The sequence below is a fragment of the Eleutherodactylus coqui genome, chromosome 2 (genome assembly GCF_035609145.1).
Source record: "Eleutherodactylus coqui strain aEleCoq1 chromosome 2, aEleCoq1.hap1, whole genome shotgun sequence".
NCBI classification, from domain to species: Eukaryota; Metazoa; Chordata; class Amphibia; order Anura; family Eleutherodactylidae; genus Eleutherodactylus; species Eleutherodactylus coqui.
Window position 1 is genome coordinate 13,392,642 of NC_089838.1, and position 17,942 is coordinate 13,410,583.

Consider the following 17,942-nt stretch of genomic DNA (forward strand, 5'->3'; position numbering starts at 1 on the left):
TATGATCAGGACCAACAAATATATCACACTCTACTTCTCTTGTGTAGGCAAATATAACCAATTCTTAATTCACATTTCCTTGCAGAGACAAGTAGACCCTCTACAGCACAGTACCCCACCATTTGGAATTTAACTTATCTCCTATAGAACAAAGAAACTTCTTTAGACAAATAGCAGAACTGTATAATAGGTTCCAAGAAAAACTCTTATCGCGGTTTTTACATACTTTGTCCAGTATAGGTTATCTAATGACAAACACAATACAACTTATGCCCCATTTCCACCCACATACTTATATTCATCACTTCAGTTAGCAACTATTATCACTGTTAAACATTTTTCTATATCTTTACTTGCCTTTTTCCAACTATTCAACTTTACCCGTAATCCATTATCTTTAACCCATCCAGCATAACTTTCTGCAAACCTATCTCAATGCTGGGGGTCTAATACTCCTGCCCCTTCATATCCTTTACTTACTGCATCTCTGCATTCTCTTTGTTTCACTATTTCTTTTGCAGTCTTCCATACCTTATCCTCTTTACCAGCAGTATTGCCAATGGCTGGCGACTTATGTACACCAAGAGGCTTATTGTTTTTATTCTTTCACACACATAAAACAATCCCCTTGCCATTGAAATATACAAACGGAACCACAGGGGGCCCTTCCAGAATCGTGGCCTTGTTAGGGACTCCTTCCAGCATCACTGATCGGGTTCCTGTTAACACAGGATACAGAGATTTATATTTGCACCCTGGGGGTCAGGTTATGTAAATCAGGTCAGCTCATCTCATCTCAATCACTCACTCATGCATAAACAGGCACACATAAAGACAAAAACATTTGCATGTCAGTTCTTTCTTTTAAGTGTCAGTAGTTCCTCACCGTTTCTGTGTCGGTACTTCCTCACCCTGCTTATTTCCTCCCGTCTCTACTACTTCTCTTATACCTATAAGAGGCTCCCATCAGGGATTTTATCCCCTGAATACTTTAGGCTTCCCTGGTACAACTTATACGATGCCTTTCAGAGATCGGCAAGAGGGTTTCATATTCTGTAAACTGACCACGCAAAGTAGCAAATAAAAACAATAACAGTTAAAGAACACCCGCACAGCATATTCAGCCCACCATATGGATTCTTAAAAAGCTTGAAGATTTATAAGAGGCATGCACTTCTTACCCCTCGGACAGGAAAGGAGCAGCCAAGAAGCACGGATAGATTGCAGTAAGATAAAGCCATACCTTACTGCGCAGTTTTTGTCAATCCGTGGTTCCGAGTGGCTCCTTATTCCATCTGTGTCCTGGGGGTTCTAGGTATTGATGGTCCTCTTGTTCCTTCAAGCCCCATGTTTCTTGGGTGCCAATTAATGCTAGGGAAATTCAATTGTTTCGTCAATATGCTGTGAGGCTCCAAATTAGAGGTGGTTATAGCGGCCGCTGTGAGAAAGCAATGAACACAGACATCATGACCGTGTCTAAAAGCAATCTACCTTTATTACAAAACATCTTTCTTTATATAGTATTTTTAAAGGAGAGTCATCTATTGTCAATATGTGTACATTTCAGCCAGTCATGTGCTTTTACATAGATAGCAGTTAAACATTAAGGCATTGTCTTTACTGGTCACTATTGCACACTGACCTTTGAACAGTGTAACAGAAGATAAGTAAGAATATAAGATATATATATTTTTGCGAAGTACTATTCCCTATTTCTAATTCCTGTAACAATGCAATTTTGCCGTGCAAACAACACATGAATGTACAAGCATATATTAAAGATGTTCATAGGAGACAGGATGAAATATATATGTATATGTTTTAGGCTCATAGCCTCCAGAAATGTATATCAAAGATGTTCATAGGAGACAGGATGAAATATATAAATATATATATATATATATATATATATATATATAATGTGTGTCTTAGACCTATAGCCTTCAAAATCCCCCATTTGAAACAGTACATCTTGAAAAGAGCCTTTGTAGTGGTACTATCAACCACTATCACTGCACAGTGCGATATCTCTGCGATTTTCTCACAGCAATACCGCAATTTTGTAGCACTACAAAGTTCCACGTGACACTACAAAATCGCATGACTTTGTAGCATCACCTGCGAGGATTTTCGGGGAGGGGGCTTGAAATATAAGCCCTACCCCGAAAATAAGCTGCAACTAAAGGAGGAAAAAAAGTATACATCACCTCTCCTGCGCTGTCCGGGGCATCGCCACAGCTTCTCCCCAGGTCCCGGCACGGATCTTCTTCTTCATCTTCTTGCCGGGGATTGAAAAATCCCCGGCTGCTGGAAGCGCTGGCTGGGATTGGCTGACACTTAGCCAATCACAGCCAGTGCTCGAAGAATGGCTGTGGTTGGTTCAACCACTGCCATTCATCGAGCACTTGCTCTGATTGGCTAAGTGTCAGCCAATCACAGCCAGCGCTTCCAGGAGGCGGGGATTTTTGAATCCCCAGCCAAAGGAGAAGAAGAAGATCAATGCTGGAACCTGGGGAGAAGTTGCGGCCGGGCTGACAGCTTGTCTAAGGTGATGTATATGTATTTTTTTCCCGGCATTTAGGGCTTAGATTATAACTTTGACAGTAGCATTTGCTACAGTCAAAGTTGCATCGCATGCAAACAGCGTTTTCGTGCGATGCGATGCAACAGAGAGGAAGGCTCCATAGGGGAATATGGGCTACAAAACCTCGCATATCGCCGAACCTGCGAGGTTTGTGTGTCGTTTTGTAGCATGCTAGAAAACATCTTATGTGTGAAGGAACCCATAGGAAACCATGGGCTTCACATACATGCGATTTGTAGTATTGTAGCAATGCTACAAAATTGCATGACTTTGTCGCCCGTGTGAAGGAGGCCTAAATGATTATGAATGAGCATTCACAATTCTCCTGTGTAAACAGGGCAGTGAACGGCCAGTGATTGAGCAAACAATCTTTGGCTAGTCTCCTCTGTGTAACCAACAAAAGCATGGTTCTCAAAAGCTCATCCCCTTGTGTGAATTGGAGATGTGCCCCAACAGCTACAAAAACATCAATAAATGAAGGTTTAGTCTTCCCTGATCTGTGGGCTTAGTTTGATAAGTTGTGATAAGTGAGATGCAGTTTTAAAATATTTTTACCCTAAATTTTTGGTTTGATACAAAGGATAAGAGATTCCAATTCTGTCTTGATTAAACACACATTATAAAGATGGCAGAAGATTTAGTTGTGCATATTTTATGACCTTTAAAACTGCGAACAGATTTTGAAATGGATTTATTATCTGCTCATAATCAGAAATATGTTATTGCATTACTGTTTAAAGTCCTTTTTAATTTTAAGAGAAATAACGTCCTTATTTTGCATTTTTCTTAACGATGCATGTTTTTGTCTGCAGGCTCCTCAAGCGGGACAGACCACTTTTATTGATTTATTTCCTAAAATTTCATGCTGTTCACCAAAAGAAATTCTAAGAAAATACACAGAAGTTGTAGCAGATGACTGTGGGGATCCCGGAATGGATGTTCAGGAATTCTCTAGTGAATGCTTCCAGAGACCGTACCAGTATTTAACCCGATTTGATAATGGCCAAAATCTGGATACATTTTCATACCTTGATGGCAGTGTAGAAGGGGATCCAGCAAAGTGTCTGCAGATATTCCTTTTACATTGTGGAGTTATTGATCCTTCCTGGGCTGAACTTAGAAACTTTGCCTGGTTTTTAAATCTCCAACTTAAAGATTGTGAATCTTCAGTTTTTTGTGATTTTCAGCATGTTGGAGACCTATTGCCAGGATTTAAATGGTTTGTGGTCAACTTTATGATAATCATGGCAAAAGACTTTGCTACACCATCTTTGGATATTGCAGATCAAAGTCCAGGAAGGCAATCCATTAACCTTCCCGGACTTAAGGAAAAAGACCTGGCTCCCTTTTTATTGCGTAAAAAGTGGGAGTCTGAAGCTCATCCCTATATCTTCTTTAATAATGATCACGTGTCCATGACGTTTATTGGATTCCACTTAAAACCAAATAATGCTGGAGGTGTAGATGCCATCAACCCTAGAGATGATACTATAATTCAGCAAAATGTTATGACTATGCAGCTTTATGAAGGATTGAGGCATCAAAGAGTGCCATTCAATACTGACTTTGACAAACTTCCCAGGGATGAGAAAATAAGCAGATTATGTAGCGTCCTCGGGATCGAATGGCCATTTGATCCTGATGAAACGTATGAACTTACTACAGACAACATCCTTAAGATTTTGGCCATTAAGATGAGATTCAGATGTGGAATTCCTGTTGTCATCATGGGAGAAACGGGTTGTGGAAAAACACGGCTGATTAAGTTCTTATGCCATTTGTGCAAGGGATTTGTAGATACAGAAAATATGAAGCTTGTCAAAGTTCATGGAGGCACGACGGCTGAGATGATTTACCAAAAAATACTGGACGCACAGGAAATTGCACATTCTAACAAAGCCGATGGATGTGATACGGTGTTGTTTTTTGATGAAGCTAATACAACTGAGGCCATTAGTAGTATCAAAGAGGCTCTATGTGATAACACTGTAGATGGGGAGCAGTTAGAAGAGCATTCGGGATTACACATAATTGCAGCCTGCAACCCGTATCGGAAGCACACGGCTGAAATGATCGGTCGCTTAGAATCTGCTGGTCTGGGTTACAGAGTGACTGCAGATGAGACCAAGGAAAGGCTAGGATCCATCCCGTTAAGGCAGCTGGTGTACCGCGTGCATGCTCTGCCTCCTAGCTTGATGCCACTCGTATGGGACTTTGGACAACTGAATAATGAAACCGAACAAAAATACATACAGCAAATTGTTCAACGTTTGGCAAAAGAGATTCAGCTTTCTACCAGTGATGTACTGTTGCTAACCGGTGTGCTCTCGGCTTCTCAGACTTACATGAGGTTGAAGAATAATGAATGCAGCTTTGTCAGCCTAAGAGATGTTGAGCGTTGTGTAGAGGTCTTCAAGTGGTTTTACAACCATCACGAAAAGCTGCTGAAGAATCAGAAACAGATGTTAAAGGGTAAAGGAAACACCACTTCTCAGAAGGATAAAGTCTCCTGGTCTCTAGTGCTAGCTGCTGGTGTATGCTATCATGCATCCTTAGAAGCTAAGGAATCCTACAGAGTGGCTATATGTAAACATTTCCTGCCGCCTTACAGAGATCAAGCTGCTATTTTACGGGAGATAAGTGGTATTCAGGATCTCTTTTTATCAGGTGTACAGATAAGGAACACCATTGCACGAAACCTTGCTTTGAAGGAGAACTTATTTATGATGGTCATCTGTATTGAACTTAAAATCCCATTATTTCTTGTCGGTAAACCTGGAAGTTCAAAGTCACTTGCAAAGACCATTGTTGCAGATGCCATGCAAGGTCCGGCAGCTCATACAGAACTGTACAAAGACCTTAAACAGATCCACTTGGTATCTTTTCAATGTAGCCCTCACTCCACTCCCGAAGGTATAATTGGCACATTTAAGCACTGTTCTCGCTTTCAGGAAGGGAAAAATTTAAAGGAGTATGTGTCTGTGGTCGTACTGGATGAAATAGGTCTTGCTGAAGACTCAGCCAAAATGCCTTTAAAGACACTTCATCCTTTGCTGGAAGATGGTTGCATTGACGATTACCCATTGCCACATAAAAAGGTTGGATTTATTGGCATTTCTAACTGGGCTTTAGATCCTGCAAAAATGAACAGGGGGATTTTTGTATCTCGTGGTGATCCAAATAAGGAAGAACTTATTGAAAGTGCACAAGGAATCTGTTCATCTGACAACCTCACCCTTAGGAAGGTCTCTAACTATTTCCAATGCTTTGCAGATGCTTATCAGCAAGTTTGTGAGACTCAAAAAGAACAGAAAAAGGAATTCTTTGGTTTACGTGACTTTTATAGTCTGATAAAAATGGTATTTGCTTTTATCAAACAGTCTCGTGAAAACTTGATGGAGCGAGACATTGCCTGGGCTGTCCTTCGAAATTTCAGTGGAAAAGATGATTTAAAAGTGTTGGACATTTTTATAGGAGATGAAGGTCAAACTCTTGGAGAGAGATACAATACAATAGATCTGGTGATGGAAAATATTAAAAGTGACAGCGAGGACTGTGAATCCCGTTACCTCTTAATATTGACCAAAAACTACGCAGCGTTACAGATACTACAGCAAGCATTTCTTCAGGAGAACCAACAGCCTGAAATCATCTTTGGATCCAGCTTTCCAAAAGACCAAGAGTATACTCAGATTTGCCGAAATATAAACCGTGTTAAGATCTGTATGGAAACCGGCCAGATGGTCATTCTCCTTAATCTCCAAAACTTGTACGAAAGCCTCTACGATGCATTAAATCAATATTACGTTTATCTGGCTGGCCAGAAGTATGTAGACTTGGGTCTTGGTACTCATCGTGTGAAGTGCAGAGTTCATCCAAAATTCAGACTGATAGTCATTGAAGAAAAAGATGTTGTCTACAAAGACTTTCCAATCCCACTGATCAACAGACTGGAAAAACATTATCTAGATATAAGCACATTTTTGAAAAAAGAGCAAAAAGTCATTGTTGAAGAAGTTGAGGTTTGGGTGAAAGATTTCACTATTGCTAATGTAAACTACCTCCTGGTACAAGATAATGACTACAGCCCTTCTGATGTCTTTATTGGCTACCACTCGGACACATGTGCCTCAGTTGTCCTTCAGGTATTAGAGAATACGAATCCAACTCAGCCTGATCCTGAAGATATAAAAAATGTCAAGGAGAAGGCAAAAAATGTTTTGCTTAAATGTGCTACACCGGATTCTGTCATCAGATTAGGTAGACCAGAATTAATTGACGAGTATTTCAAGAGACAACATCATGGCTCCTTACTGGACCTCCTCTGTTCGCACACAACGTCTGCATATGACAGCCCCAGCATTTTCACGGAGGTAATATTTCTTTTACTTTACGGCCCTGTCCTCACTATTACTGTCGGCTTGCTATGTTCTGCTTGAGCAATAAGATGTTTTTATAGATCGGCTAACTTTCACATGTTTGTCCCCTTGGGCCAAGTTCACATCAGCATCAGGGTGTCTGTTTTGTTGCTCCATTATGGGAACTGGAAAATGATGTTCCCTGGCAGAAAGCATCCATCATATGATGGAAATGAACAGCACTAAACGGACCCCATCGATTATAATGTAATTCGTTTGGTTTTCATCACGCTGTCCGGCATTTTCCTGGACAAAAAAGTGCAGCATGGAGCTCTAAACGCTGATGTGAAAATTGGCTTGGTGGTTGCCAATACACCTCTTTTGAGTGGTCACTGGGGGGGCATTAAACCTTCCAAGTGCATTGTCTGACAGCCAGGTTTCTGCTCTAACCACCTGGATAGGAGAAAATTCTGATTCTATTTAACCACTTGAATGCAGCGATCAATAGCAACTGTGGCATCTAAGTGGTTTCAAACAAAAAAGGGGTTGTTACTAGAGATGAGCGAGCAGCCAAATGCTCGGATCCTCGTTATTCGAGTCGAACTTTTCGGAAATTCGAGAGCTCTATTCAAGTAATGAACCCCATTGACTACAGCGAGCATTTTTGCATGTGGGCTGCCGGGTCCCGAGCTTTTTTTTGGTCTCTCTCTCTCCCTCTCCGTGATGCTTGCTCGAGTAGCGAGCACCATCGAGTATGCTAATACTCGAACGAGCATCAAGCTCGGAAGAGTACGTTCGCTTAACTCTAGTTGTCACTTATAGTCAGGATCAAATGGCCTAGTTATCTGTATATTAATGGCATAATGCACAGCACCAGATAAGTAGTGCAGTGTATTGTGCTAGAGATCACATATTGAAGTTCCCCTGTGGGACTAAAAAATGTAGTTTAAAAACGTTATGTAAAGTGTTGATTAAAAATGCCACATTCATAATGACCCACACTGTAAACTGATTGGCATATTATCCCTTTCCTGATGTGGCATTGTGTGGAGCAGACTCGGAAGCCATATTTGACAGCCGACACCTGCCTACAACAGCCACTTGGAAAATACAACTTGTCCTGCAGAAAACAAGCCCTCCTATACTTAGCTATGTTGCAATAGAAGTTAAATATTTACGATTTTTTTGAAAGTGAGAAGGGGATAAAAAAAAATTGCTGAACTACAACTCGTTCCACAAAAAAACAAGCCCCCCTACAGCTCTGTTAATGGAAAAGTAAAAAAGCGTCTTTGAACGCAGTCAAACAAAAAGATAATTTTTTAAAAAGTGTTTATTGTGCAATAGTAGTAAACCCTAAAAACATCAGACACTTGGTATCCCCATAATTGTACCGCACCAAGGAATACATTTATGTTACCTATACTGCATCGTGAGCGGCTCAAGAATAGAAACAAAGGCCGAATGCCCACGAACAGATTATTGCTGCGGAATTCACGGTCAGACACCCGCCATGAATTCCGAACCAATGTCTGTCCATAGACATGTCATATTAAATGATTCTTCCCTGCCCATGAGCAGAAATCAACTGCAATTTTCCGCTTGCGATTGAGAATCGCAGTATGTTCTAATTTATGCATAAAATCGCATGGCCAGCTTCCATTGTAGTGAAGCTGTGGAGTGCAGTGGAAGCCGTCCGTTCCGCGATACTGCCGCTGTGAGCACGACAGAAGCATTGCAAGAATCTGCGTCACCACTCAGCGCCGGCGTGCACTGCGCATGTGCGCCACCTCGCTGGCCAAAAGACTCGCGGCGGAGTATGGGGTCTCTGGGGGACGCCGGGTCTGATTCCGCTGCCAGGTTTTGCTGTTGGAATCTGACCCGGCCATGGGCATGAGGCCAAAATGTGTTAAATTCCGGTTTTGGTTGACGAAATAAAAAGTGATCAAAAAGTTGCATGTAGATGAAATATTACCAATGAAAACTGCAACTTGTCCCATAAATAACAAGCCTTCATGCAGCTCCAGAAAAATAAGGCCACTTTCACACGGGCGAGAAAATCATGAAAAAACGCTGAATTATGAAACCCACATGTTTCAATGGTTTCCTTCACATTAGCGATGTTTTTACTGATGCTATGTTTCGAGAATCGCGGTATGCCCCATCTTTCTGCAATTTGCGTTTTTCACATGTTTCTCTATAGGAGTCTCCTTTTTAATTTGTGATTTTTGTGCGATGCATTTTTGACATTAGAAACTGCTATTAGCCGTGATAAATTCGCAGGCAGCAGCCATGTGGTGCGCAATTTTTCACAAGAAAAAGAATCGCTGATGCACAAAAACTGCAGAAACAAAGATGCAATTTTGCCGCAATTTTCTCGTGGCGATATCGCGATTGACCAAGAGGCCTATGGGTTTCTTCACACTTGTGAGAAAATCTTTTTTTGCGCTACGCGAGAGTGGAAAACGCAGAATTATAAAACCCATGCTTTTTAATGGTTTAATTCACATCTGCAATGTTTTCACTCCTGCAAGATTTGTAAATTGCAGCATGCCCTATCTGCTCTTTTTTTATCACTCATGTTACCTTATTTTGTTTTATTGCATCACAATACACAAATTTGCGATTTTCGCGCAATGTGTTTTTAACATTAGAAACTATTGTCTATCGCAAGAAAAACGTGCAAGCGGCAGCAATGTTTTTGTAAACATCATGTTTTGCAACATGAGCAAAATTGTGACATTGCTGTGATTTTCTTGCGGCGATATCACGATCGCCAGTGTGAAGGAGACTTAAGTGTTATGGGTTGTTGAATGCAATAATAGGAAGTAAGTTGGATAAAACATAACAAAAACTACTGTATAAACTTCCTCCTTCGAAATGGAAAAAAAATGTTTTTCATTAAAGCCCAAAATGCGGCGCTCACTAAAGGGTTAAGATAATGCAGTCTTTGGCAGCTGATGTCCAGCCATTACCGCGCTGGCTTTGAGTCTTGCTAGTTCTGGAAGGTCTTCTTTATGTCTGTGATTTTTGCTTCCCCTGAATTGTTTTCGGCTGTTGCCGTCTACCAGAGCCGTAAAGTCCGACTCTTTCTGTTTAGATCACAACATTTTCTCGCCTACTTACCTCCGCTGACAAAAAGCTGTTGGAAGTTGAGTTACAGACCGGCATCAGCCGCATTGAAATCTTATCTCTTCAGCAGTTTGACACAGAATTTTCATTCTTGAAAAAAATTCGGTAAGTTTTCTATGTAATTAGTTAATTGGCCTTGTTATTAAAGACACAACATTTTTAAATAATTTTTGATCCACTGCAGTACCTGTCATGGCCTGCAGGATATCCCTGTATGGCTAAGGATAGGCTCACATCTGCATGTGTATTTGTGTCTGTCCCGCTTTAATGAAAATAATGGCAAGAATGGATCTGTCACAGAACGGGCACTGACTGCCCCCGATGGACCCCTCTGGCCGTAGTGAGGTTGGGCTGGTTTCTTCCAGTGTCCTGTCCATCATTTCACAGAATTTTTAATATTTTTTTTGCTTTTATGATGGAATCTGCAGCGGAGACTTTGACTCAGGTGTGTCTAGCCTTACTTCCCTTAGCCGACCAGGCTTCCAAATTTTTTAATACTTCTTTATTTTGCCTTCTGATTTTTGATGGATTTGTTACTTTCTCTTCCAAATTAGGGGTTTTCTAGAATCTTCATCTGGAAATATAATACTGATAATACAAACTGATTTTGCAGAAGGGTCCAAGGGAGCAAATCTCGTCGCATCAGCAAAGTAAGTTGATACAATATGTGCCTCCTGTAATGATTGCTTTCCCTCACTGAGAAATATTAAATGGATTATTAAATGGATTCATATGGATTATTAAATGGATTCATATGGATTATTAAATGGATTCCAGCACCACTGTCAGTTTGGATGATACAGGAAGCAGATCATTCCGTCCGTACAGCAGTGGCCCAATTTGGTAGTGCAGGCGCAGTTGTTATTGAATTCAATGGATAGATCTTCAATACGAAAAAAATCCTCTAAGTCCAAAAAATCAACAACATTATTAGGGTTCAGTTTTACACTGCATCCATCCCTAACCCTGCACAGCCTTGAGGTGGGGATTTTGGGAGTATGCAGTTTATGCAATGTAAAGCCGTACCTTTAAAATTGCAGTATTCCCAGCAAAATCTTCCTCTCCTTATGTCTCGCAGATGTGTGGGGTTTCAGATGCATGCAGTTTATATATTGTGAAGCCTAGACCTGCTAACTTCACATGGGCGAGTTTGATATCGGGCCTCCAATCACGGCCCAATATCACGCTCGACAGCATGCGATTTCCCCACTGATGCGGGATGTTTTTATATCAAAACCTCCTCACGTCACTTTCGAGAAGTACATAGGATCGCGGAATGTCTCCCTTATTGTTTTCAATGGGGAGGCCTTGCATCGCACTCGTGTGCACCTAGCATATAGTGTGATGCTCCATGAAAACAATGGGCGATCCGAGACACACTCAAAGATAGGATGTGCAGCGACTATCACTCATGTGTATGACCCCATTCAAAAGAATAGAAAATCCAACTTTGAAAAGAGGCAAACGGCACTCGGCAATGGATGATTACCGCTGACCGCGACTATGTATGGTAACTCAAAGGTGCTTCTGCCTGAATTAAAGAATCTCAAATATCCAAAAAAGAAAGAAGAAAAGGCGTCACTCCTTGGTATTCAAAATTATAGCAGCACTTTATTATATATCAGATAATAGGTGCAAAAACAGGACGCGGCACACAAAAAATAGGCAAAAGCGTCACAGATTAAGGCGTGAGAAAGCGTCATGTGACTTTTTTGTGCACCGTGTCACATTTTTCCATCTGCTATTTTAGCATATGTAATAAAGTGCTGCTATCATTTTGGATACCAAGGACTGTCGCCTTTTCTGTCCTTTCTGGATATTCAAAAGAATGGGGTTTATATTTGTGCGAGATTTGTGTCTCACACAACAACCTTATAAAACCTGGTGCCGAGGCTAATTACAACCTAGATTAACAAGGCTGATGCTGATTTTGAATTAGTGCAATTCTCATGGATCATAACAAAGGATTAAAGGGCATCTGCTGGCGTGCTTGCAGCTATTAAACCAGTACTACAACAGAGATGCTGACATGGAGGACCGGCTACACATACCTCCTCTACAGCTCCAAAATCCTGTTTTCAGATTGCCATGTGCTGTAGGTAAGTCACCCCGGAGGGATCTGATGAGCTGTTCACTGGCGGATAGCAGTCCGGGGTTTCTGTAGTAAGTGATCGTCAATCCCTCTCCCTAGCTCTTGATTGGCAGCCAGCGTCATTCTTTAGCTATCAATAAAGAGCCAGGGGGAGCAGGTTGATGATTACTTACTGCAAGAAGCCCAAGATCTAGCAGTGACCTACTCATTGGACCAGTCTGATGTGATTTACCTACAGCGTGCATTGGTTTAAAAAAGAGGATTTGGGGGCTCTTGAGGTTCAGAGAAGGTACGTATAGCTCGTCTACTATGTCAGCATCCCCGTTGTGCCACTGGTGTCGTAGCTGCAGGGACGCTGACAGATGTGCTTTAACTGCAGTGATTAAAAATGCTTAAAGGGGTTCTGTCATAAAAAAAAAATTATACATAATATTTACCTATTCCTCCTTCATCAGTCTACTTACCAGATCTTCAACTCGCCGATCTTCTCCTGTCTCCTGAAGTCCCCTCCCCCCGGGTCACCTCACCTCCAGCCGGTTGATTCCTCTCCTTCCTGTGGGGTTACGTACATTCACAGGCAGTCTTCTTCCTGCCGGCCAATGTACCTTACGTCACAATTCACAGCCTAGCACAGAGTGCCGATCTACTTCAGAGACTGTGCATGTCTCAATAATAGATCAGAATTCCTTCCTAGGCAGTGAACGCTACATCACAGGAACGTTACCTTCACTGACCCGGCCGGAAGAGAATGCCAGGAATGCAGCCTTCATAACAAGCCAGCTGAGTGTGGTGAGGTGACCCCGGGGCAATACAGAAACTCAGCAAGGAGAAGATGTGTTAAGGAGACTGACGGGGAAGAAATAAGGGAGTATGGAATTTTTTTTCTAATGACCAAAGCCCCTCTAAGCTCAGTTTGGGCAAATATATACAACCCGGATGACTTGTTTTTCACTGTGGGCCTTTCTCATGTGTTTCTCTGGATGGCAGTTGGATGAACGGACCTGGATTCAGATCCCCTCTCCCCCTTTTCTCTTTGTTGCTTATCCTTTTTTTTCTTTGTTTCTCTAGCAAGCCATATAATTTGATAAGAATGGTCCTTTCGTAAAGCTACTCTGGTTGTCCGGCACATTGTGCACATCCCAGCATGGCCATTTCCAAGCTCTAAAAGAGAACTAGAGTAGTTAGTGAAGGATCCTGTATAGAGACAGTAGCTCTCATAGCCTATATTATTAGTAGCTGCTAGACCGCCCCACCGTCCTATAGTCCTAACCCCATGCAAAAATTACGCAAGAGTGCAGGTAAGGAACCTACTTTCCTACCAAGTCGTACTGAATGTGGTGGTATTGTGAGATTAAATGATTCCATGTTCACAGGATAGGGGATAATTAGCTGTTCAGTGCAGTTTCTACTGCTGGTACCTCCATTGATAGCCGGGATGGGCATACTGTCTTCCTGGAGAGACTGGCAAAGTGAATTGAGTGGCAGTGCGCATGGTCAGCCACTGCTCAATTAATTTCAGTGAGAATGCTGGAAACTGCCTCATGCTTGAACTCTGCTATTTTTCTCTGTAGTGAACGGAGCGGTGGCCGGCCATGTGTGCTGCCACTCCATTCATTTTGCCAGTCTCTCGGGAAATATGGTACACCTATTCTGGTGATTGGTTGGGGGTCCCAGCGGTAGGGAATATCTTAAAGTTTTTAAAGGGGTATTCTGGTAACATTAAGAAGAAATACTTGGTCACTAACTGCACCTTGACCCTTATAGGCTTAGGAATGTTGTAAATAAGTACTATTTTATCATTATGCTACTTCTATAGTGTCAATGAGTAAAAGCCAGTATACCCAGGCCAACATTACTAATAATAATGCTATATAAGGGTGAAATAATGCCACAATATGATCACATAGCGATGAAGTAATACCCTCATAGTGTTACTAAGCAAAACACTACACAAAGACCAATCGCAACCATACAGTGACCATAGAGCGGTACAGATGTTGTTATTGACATATCCCTACTGTTGGGCTACGCAAATTGTATGAATATGTATAAGGATGTAGCTCCCTGCAAAATTCCATGTTAAAAGGGTAGGATCTGTAGATAGCAGCTTTACGGAGGCGCCCTGCAGACTGTATAATTGGTTACAGTATCATTATATCCAATGATTACAGGTGTAGTCGGGTGACTCTGGTTTCAGTCACTCATCTTTTCTTCTCTTCTCAATCAGACCGCAATAAAGATTTCTCTTGGCCAGAACTTGTCTCTACAGAATTTAACATACAGATATCTTTAGATCCCTGCTTTTTCCAGCCTCCATCCTACATTTTCCATACCTCTACACAATTGCCCCAATTAGTAATAAGGTGCCCCACAGTCCTGCATACAGTAAAATAGGCCCCTTTTTTTGCTTTATTGTTAATACTGACCTCCCAATCTATAGTGCCATAGTCACATTAGTGCCTCCTGTAGGCTCCACACAATACATGCTGACTTTTGTATCCTCACACAATAATAATGTCCTTTATGTGTCCCTTTCAGTAATGATTCCCCTTTTATGGCTCCACTCACTAATAATGCCGTTGTTTTGGCCCTACCCAAGAATGCCTCCCTCTTGGCCCCTCTCACTAATAATGCTGTTGTTATGACCCTGCATATTAATAATGCTTTGAGCTGTAAAATAAAAGAAAAACTCTCCTTTCTCGCTTCCCTCGGCTCTTCAGTCTCTCTCCTTCCCTCTTGACCTCACCGGTGTCTGCTTGCCTCCCGACAGGCGGTCACATGCTGTGTAAGCACATGGCTGCTGCATCCAGTTACTGGCTTCAGCCTTATGTTGAGGCCAGAAATTGGTCACAACAGACAGTATATGATCGGCTGTCTGGAAGTTAGTAACTGCAGCTTGGACCCCAATGAAACTTCCACACCATAGCAACTGTTATGGCTGAAAAGATGGTAGGTACGCTCCTGAATTACGTGATTTGTACATATTTTGTTTTTGATTCCTTCTCCTTAGATACTCTGCTGTGAATGAAATCAACAAGTTAAATCTCCATGGAAAATGCGTTTTCATCTACTTTATAACCAAACTACCAAGAATTAAAGGTGGAACATCGTATGTGGGCTTCCGGGGAGGTAAGACGCAGCTAATAGGATTTTCATAATATAACTTCCTAAAATGTTCAATGGAGTAGTTAGGTGGGGAATGGTAACTGGTGGTCCCCTGAATGGCAAAGGGTGGGGCGGGGTATTTACATAATGGGCTAAGGCAGTAAATTTTTGCTAACTGGTTAAAGTACCTTTACACGGATGACTATCGGCCAAATAATTGCTCAGAAAAGTCGTTAAAGCGTGCGATCAACAGGGACGCTTTACATGGAGCGATTCTTGTTCGTTGGTTGTTTGCTGAGATATCGATTATCGGGGAGTCTCCCATGCAAAATCGATGACAAGTCATTCAAATATGAAGGACTTTTAGTTTACACCACTTTTTGATAAGCTGAAACAAAACTACTTGCGACTAGTGAGCAAATTATCGTTCGTCACCCTGTTGGTGGCCGTGTTTGCACTTTTTCAAGCGACTATTTGGCTGATGGTCATACCATGTAAAGGTACCTTGAACTCTTGCTCTTCAGGGCTAAGCTCTAGGCAACTCTAAAGTTCTTACATAATAATTAGTTTGGTCTTTATTTCTTGGTCCAGTATCTCCATCAAGTCTTCTACTCGTAAACCTTTGGTAGCAACCATTACTCCTCAGTGGTGGGCATCTGCTATGGTGTGTTGGCATATTGCTGTACCTGTGTGCCAGAGCTGTTAGTTTCTATTAGACCCGGCAGAACTCTGTGACAAGTGTTTAATGTCAGGGCTCTCTTTGATATGGCAGTCTCCTGTAGGAAACCTATAGTCTAGTGTAGTGATCATGTCAGTGCTGCTTACTTGAAAAGGGCCAATTTATCAAAGCTGCATGTAGTGTCTTAGACTACAGTAGCAACACACAATGTACATCAGGCAGTCAGAGAAGTGATCTGGGTTTGTCCAGGACCGAAGATTCGCTTTAAAGGTGTAAAAAAGATGGTTTATAAAGGCATCTATTTTCACAAAAAAGTGATTTGAATGTGATTATCGTGTTTCTCTGTTAGGTCTGTGGCAGTCCATACACATTGATGATTTGAGGAAATCTAAAGGTATGGTGACTGATGTAACAGCACTTCTGAAGTGTACCATTAGCCACTTGTTCAGTACTGCAGGTAAGTGTGCCAAGGCCGCTTGTAATAAATAATTAACTTGTCAATAACCGTGCCCCACGTGATAGATGGCCTATTACTTATGTCCCTTTTACACGGGCCGACCTTCGGGTAAACGACTGCACAAGCGCTAACGTCACGGCTAAGCTCCTTAGCGCTCGTGTAGAGCGTTTACACTGACAGACTCCACCGCTGGATCGTTGGCTTCTCGCTCACCTTCTATGTGAAGTGCTGACAGGGGAGCATTTAGACAGAGCAACAAGCCTGCGATAGGTTGTTAAGCTGAAAAGTCAGCTTAACAACCTATGAGCGAAAAGTGAGCAATTTTTGGGCATTTACACCTCACGATTAATGTTCAAATTCATTCGTTAGTGCTCTGGCGGGAACTGCTGCAGCTCCCCCGCCCTCACCAATCAGCTGCTCGTACGGGCGGCTCTCCTCCCCTGCTATGGAGCGGCCCGGCCGGCAGCTGTGTGAGAAGGATCACACATCCTCCTCACACAAAGTTTCTTTTGAGGATTTCTGAAACTCTGCACCTCAATTTACTCAACAACTTTTGAAGCCCTAACTCCCCAAATATGCCCCAGTAGCAAATTATTTTAAAAAATGATATTTAAGAAAACCATTTTGACCAAGAAAGAGGTAGATAAAATACATTCCTTTTTACTTACGTGGCTTATTTTTCACATTGTCATATATTTCATCACAAAATTAATGCAATATGCAAGCAAACTTTTCCCTTGCCCCTTTCTTCCCCCAGAGTTTGCCTAATGTTTCCCAGTGACAAATAGCTTTATTTAATGCAAAACTAATGGGGGAGCTCAAAATATATAGTTTTCCTATTTTCCTCCGCTAATACCTAGATGCGTCTTATCATCAGGTGTGTCTTATGAAGCGAAAAATACAGTATATAATTTTATGGGAAAAGAGGTCACTGGTTGTCCAATCGCTGGGACCCCCGGTGATCCTAAAATCGCACACCACAAATGCCCCATGTGAATTGACCAGCGGCGCTCATGCGTGACCATTGCTCTATTTCATTGATTTGGGACAGATGGAGATTGTAGAGTTCTTCGATCCCACTCGTCCCTTAGAAGTGAATGCAGCAGTCAGGCATGCTCATGGCTGTTCTATATGTAGGGGTATTTGGGGGTGTAGTTTTCAGGATTGCTGGAGGTTCCATTGGTTGGGCCCCCAGTGATCAGACATGTACGCCCCATCCTGTGGAGTGGAGATACATAAACCCCTGTAGATGACTATGTAAAGTGTGACGTACACTACAGCATGTGGCCACATTGCATTTCCATTGGATTTCTGAGTTGTGCTTTCCTTCAGTTGCAGAAGTTTCTGCCTGGAGTCTGCCCCTCGTAAATATAGTTTTATGCCTATTCCTGTGTTTTGCTCAGAAAGACTTAAGCAACAATGGCATAAAAAACTGCATTTGTGGTTCCAACCATTAACTGCATCAAAGCTAAACGTTCGAACTTTGCGGAGCTGGTCGAAATATTCCTGAAAATACAATTACGTTTCTGTTATTTGAC

General features: G+C 41.9%; 1 protein-coding gene across 1 annotated transcript in view; it reads left to right on the forward strand.

Annotated features, from left to right (window-relative positions):
- Window positions 1–17,942, forward strand: part of LOC136611105 (E3 ubiquitin-protein ligase RNF213-like) — a 228,127-nt gene that overhangs the window by 94,576 nt on the left and 115,609 nt on the right. The window contains exons 18-22 of the mRNA XM_066590378.1: window positions 3,397–6,957; window positions 10,040–10,176; window positions 10,626–10,721; window positions 15,174–15,292; window positions 16,297–16,404. Coding sequence (XP_066446475.1) covers window positions 3,397–6,957; window positions 10,040–10,176; window positions 10,626–10,721; window positions 15,174–15,292; window positions 16,297–16,404 — 4,021 coding nt within the window. The remainder of the gene's footprint in view (window positions 1–3,396; window positions 6,958–10,039; window positions 10,177–10,625; window positions 10,722–15,173; window positions 15,293–16,296; window positions 16,405–17,942) is intronic.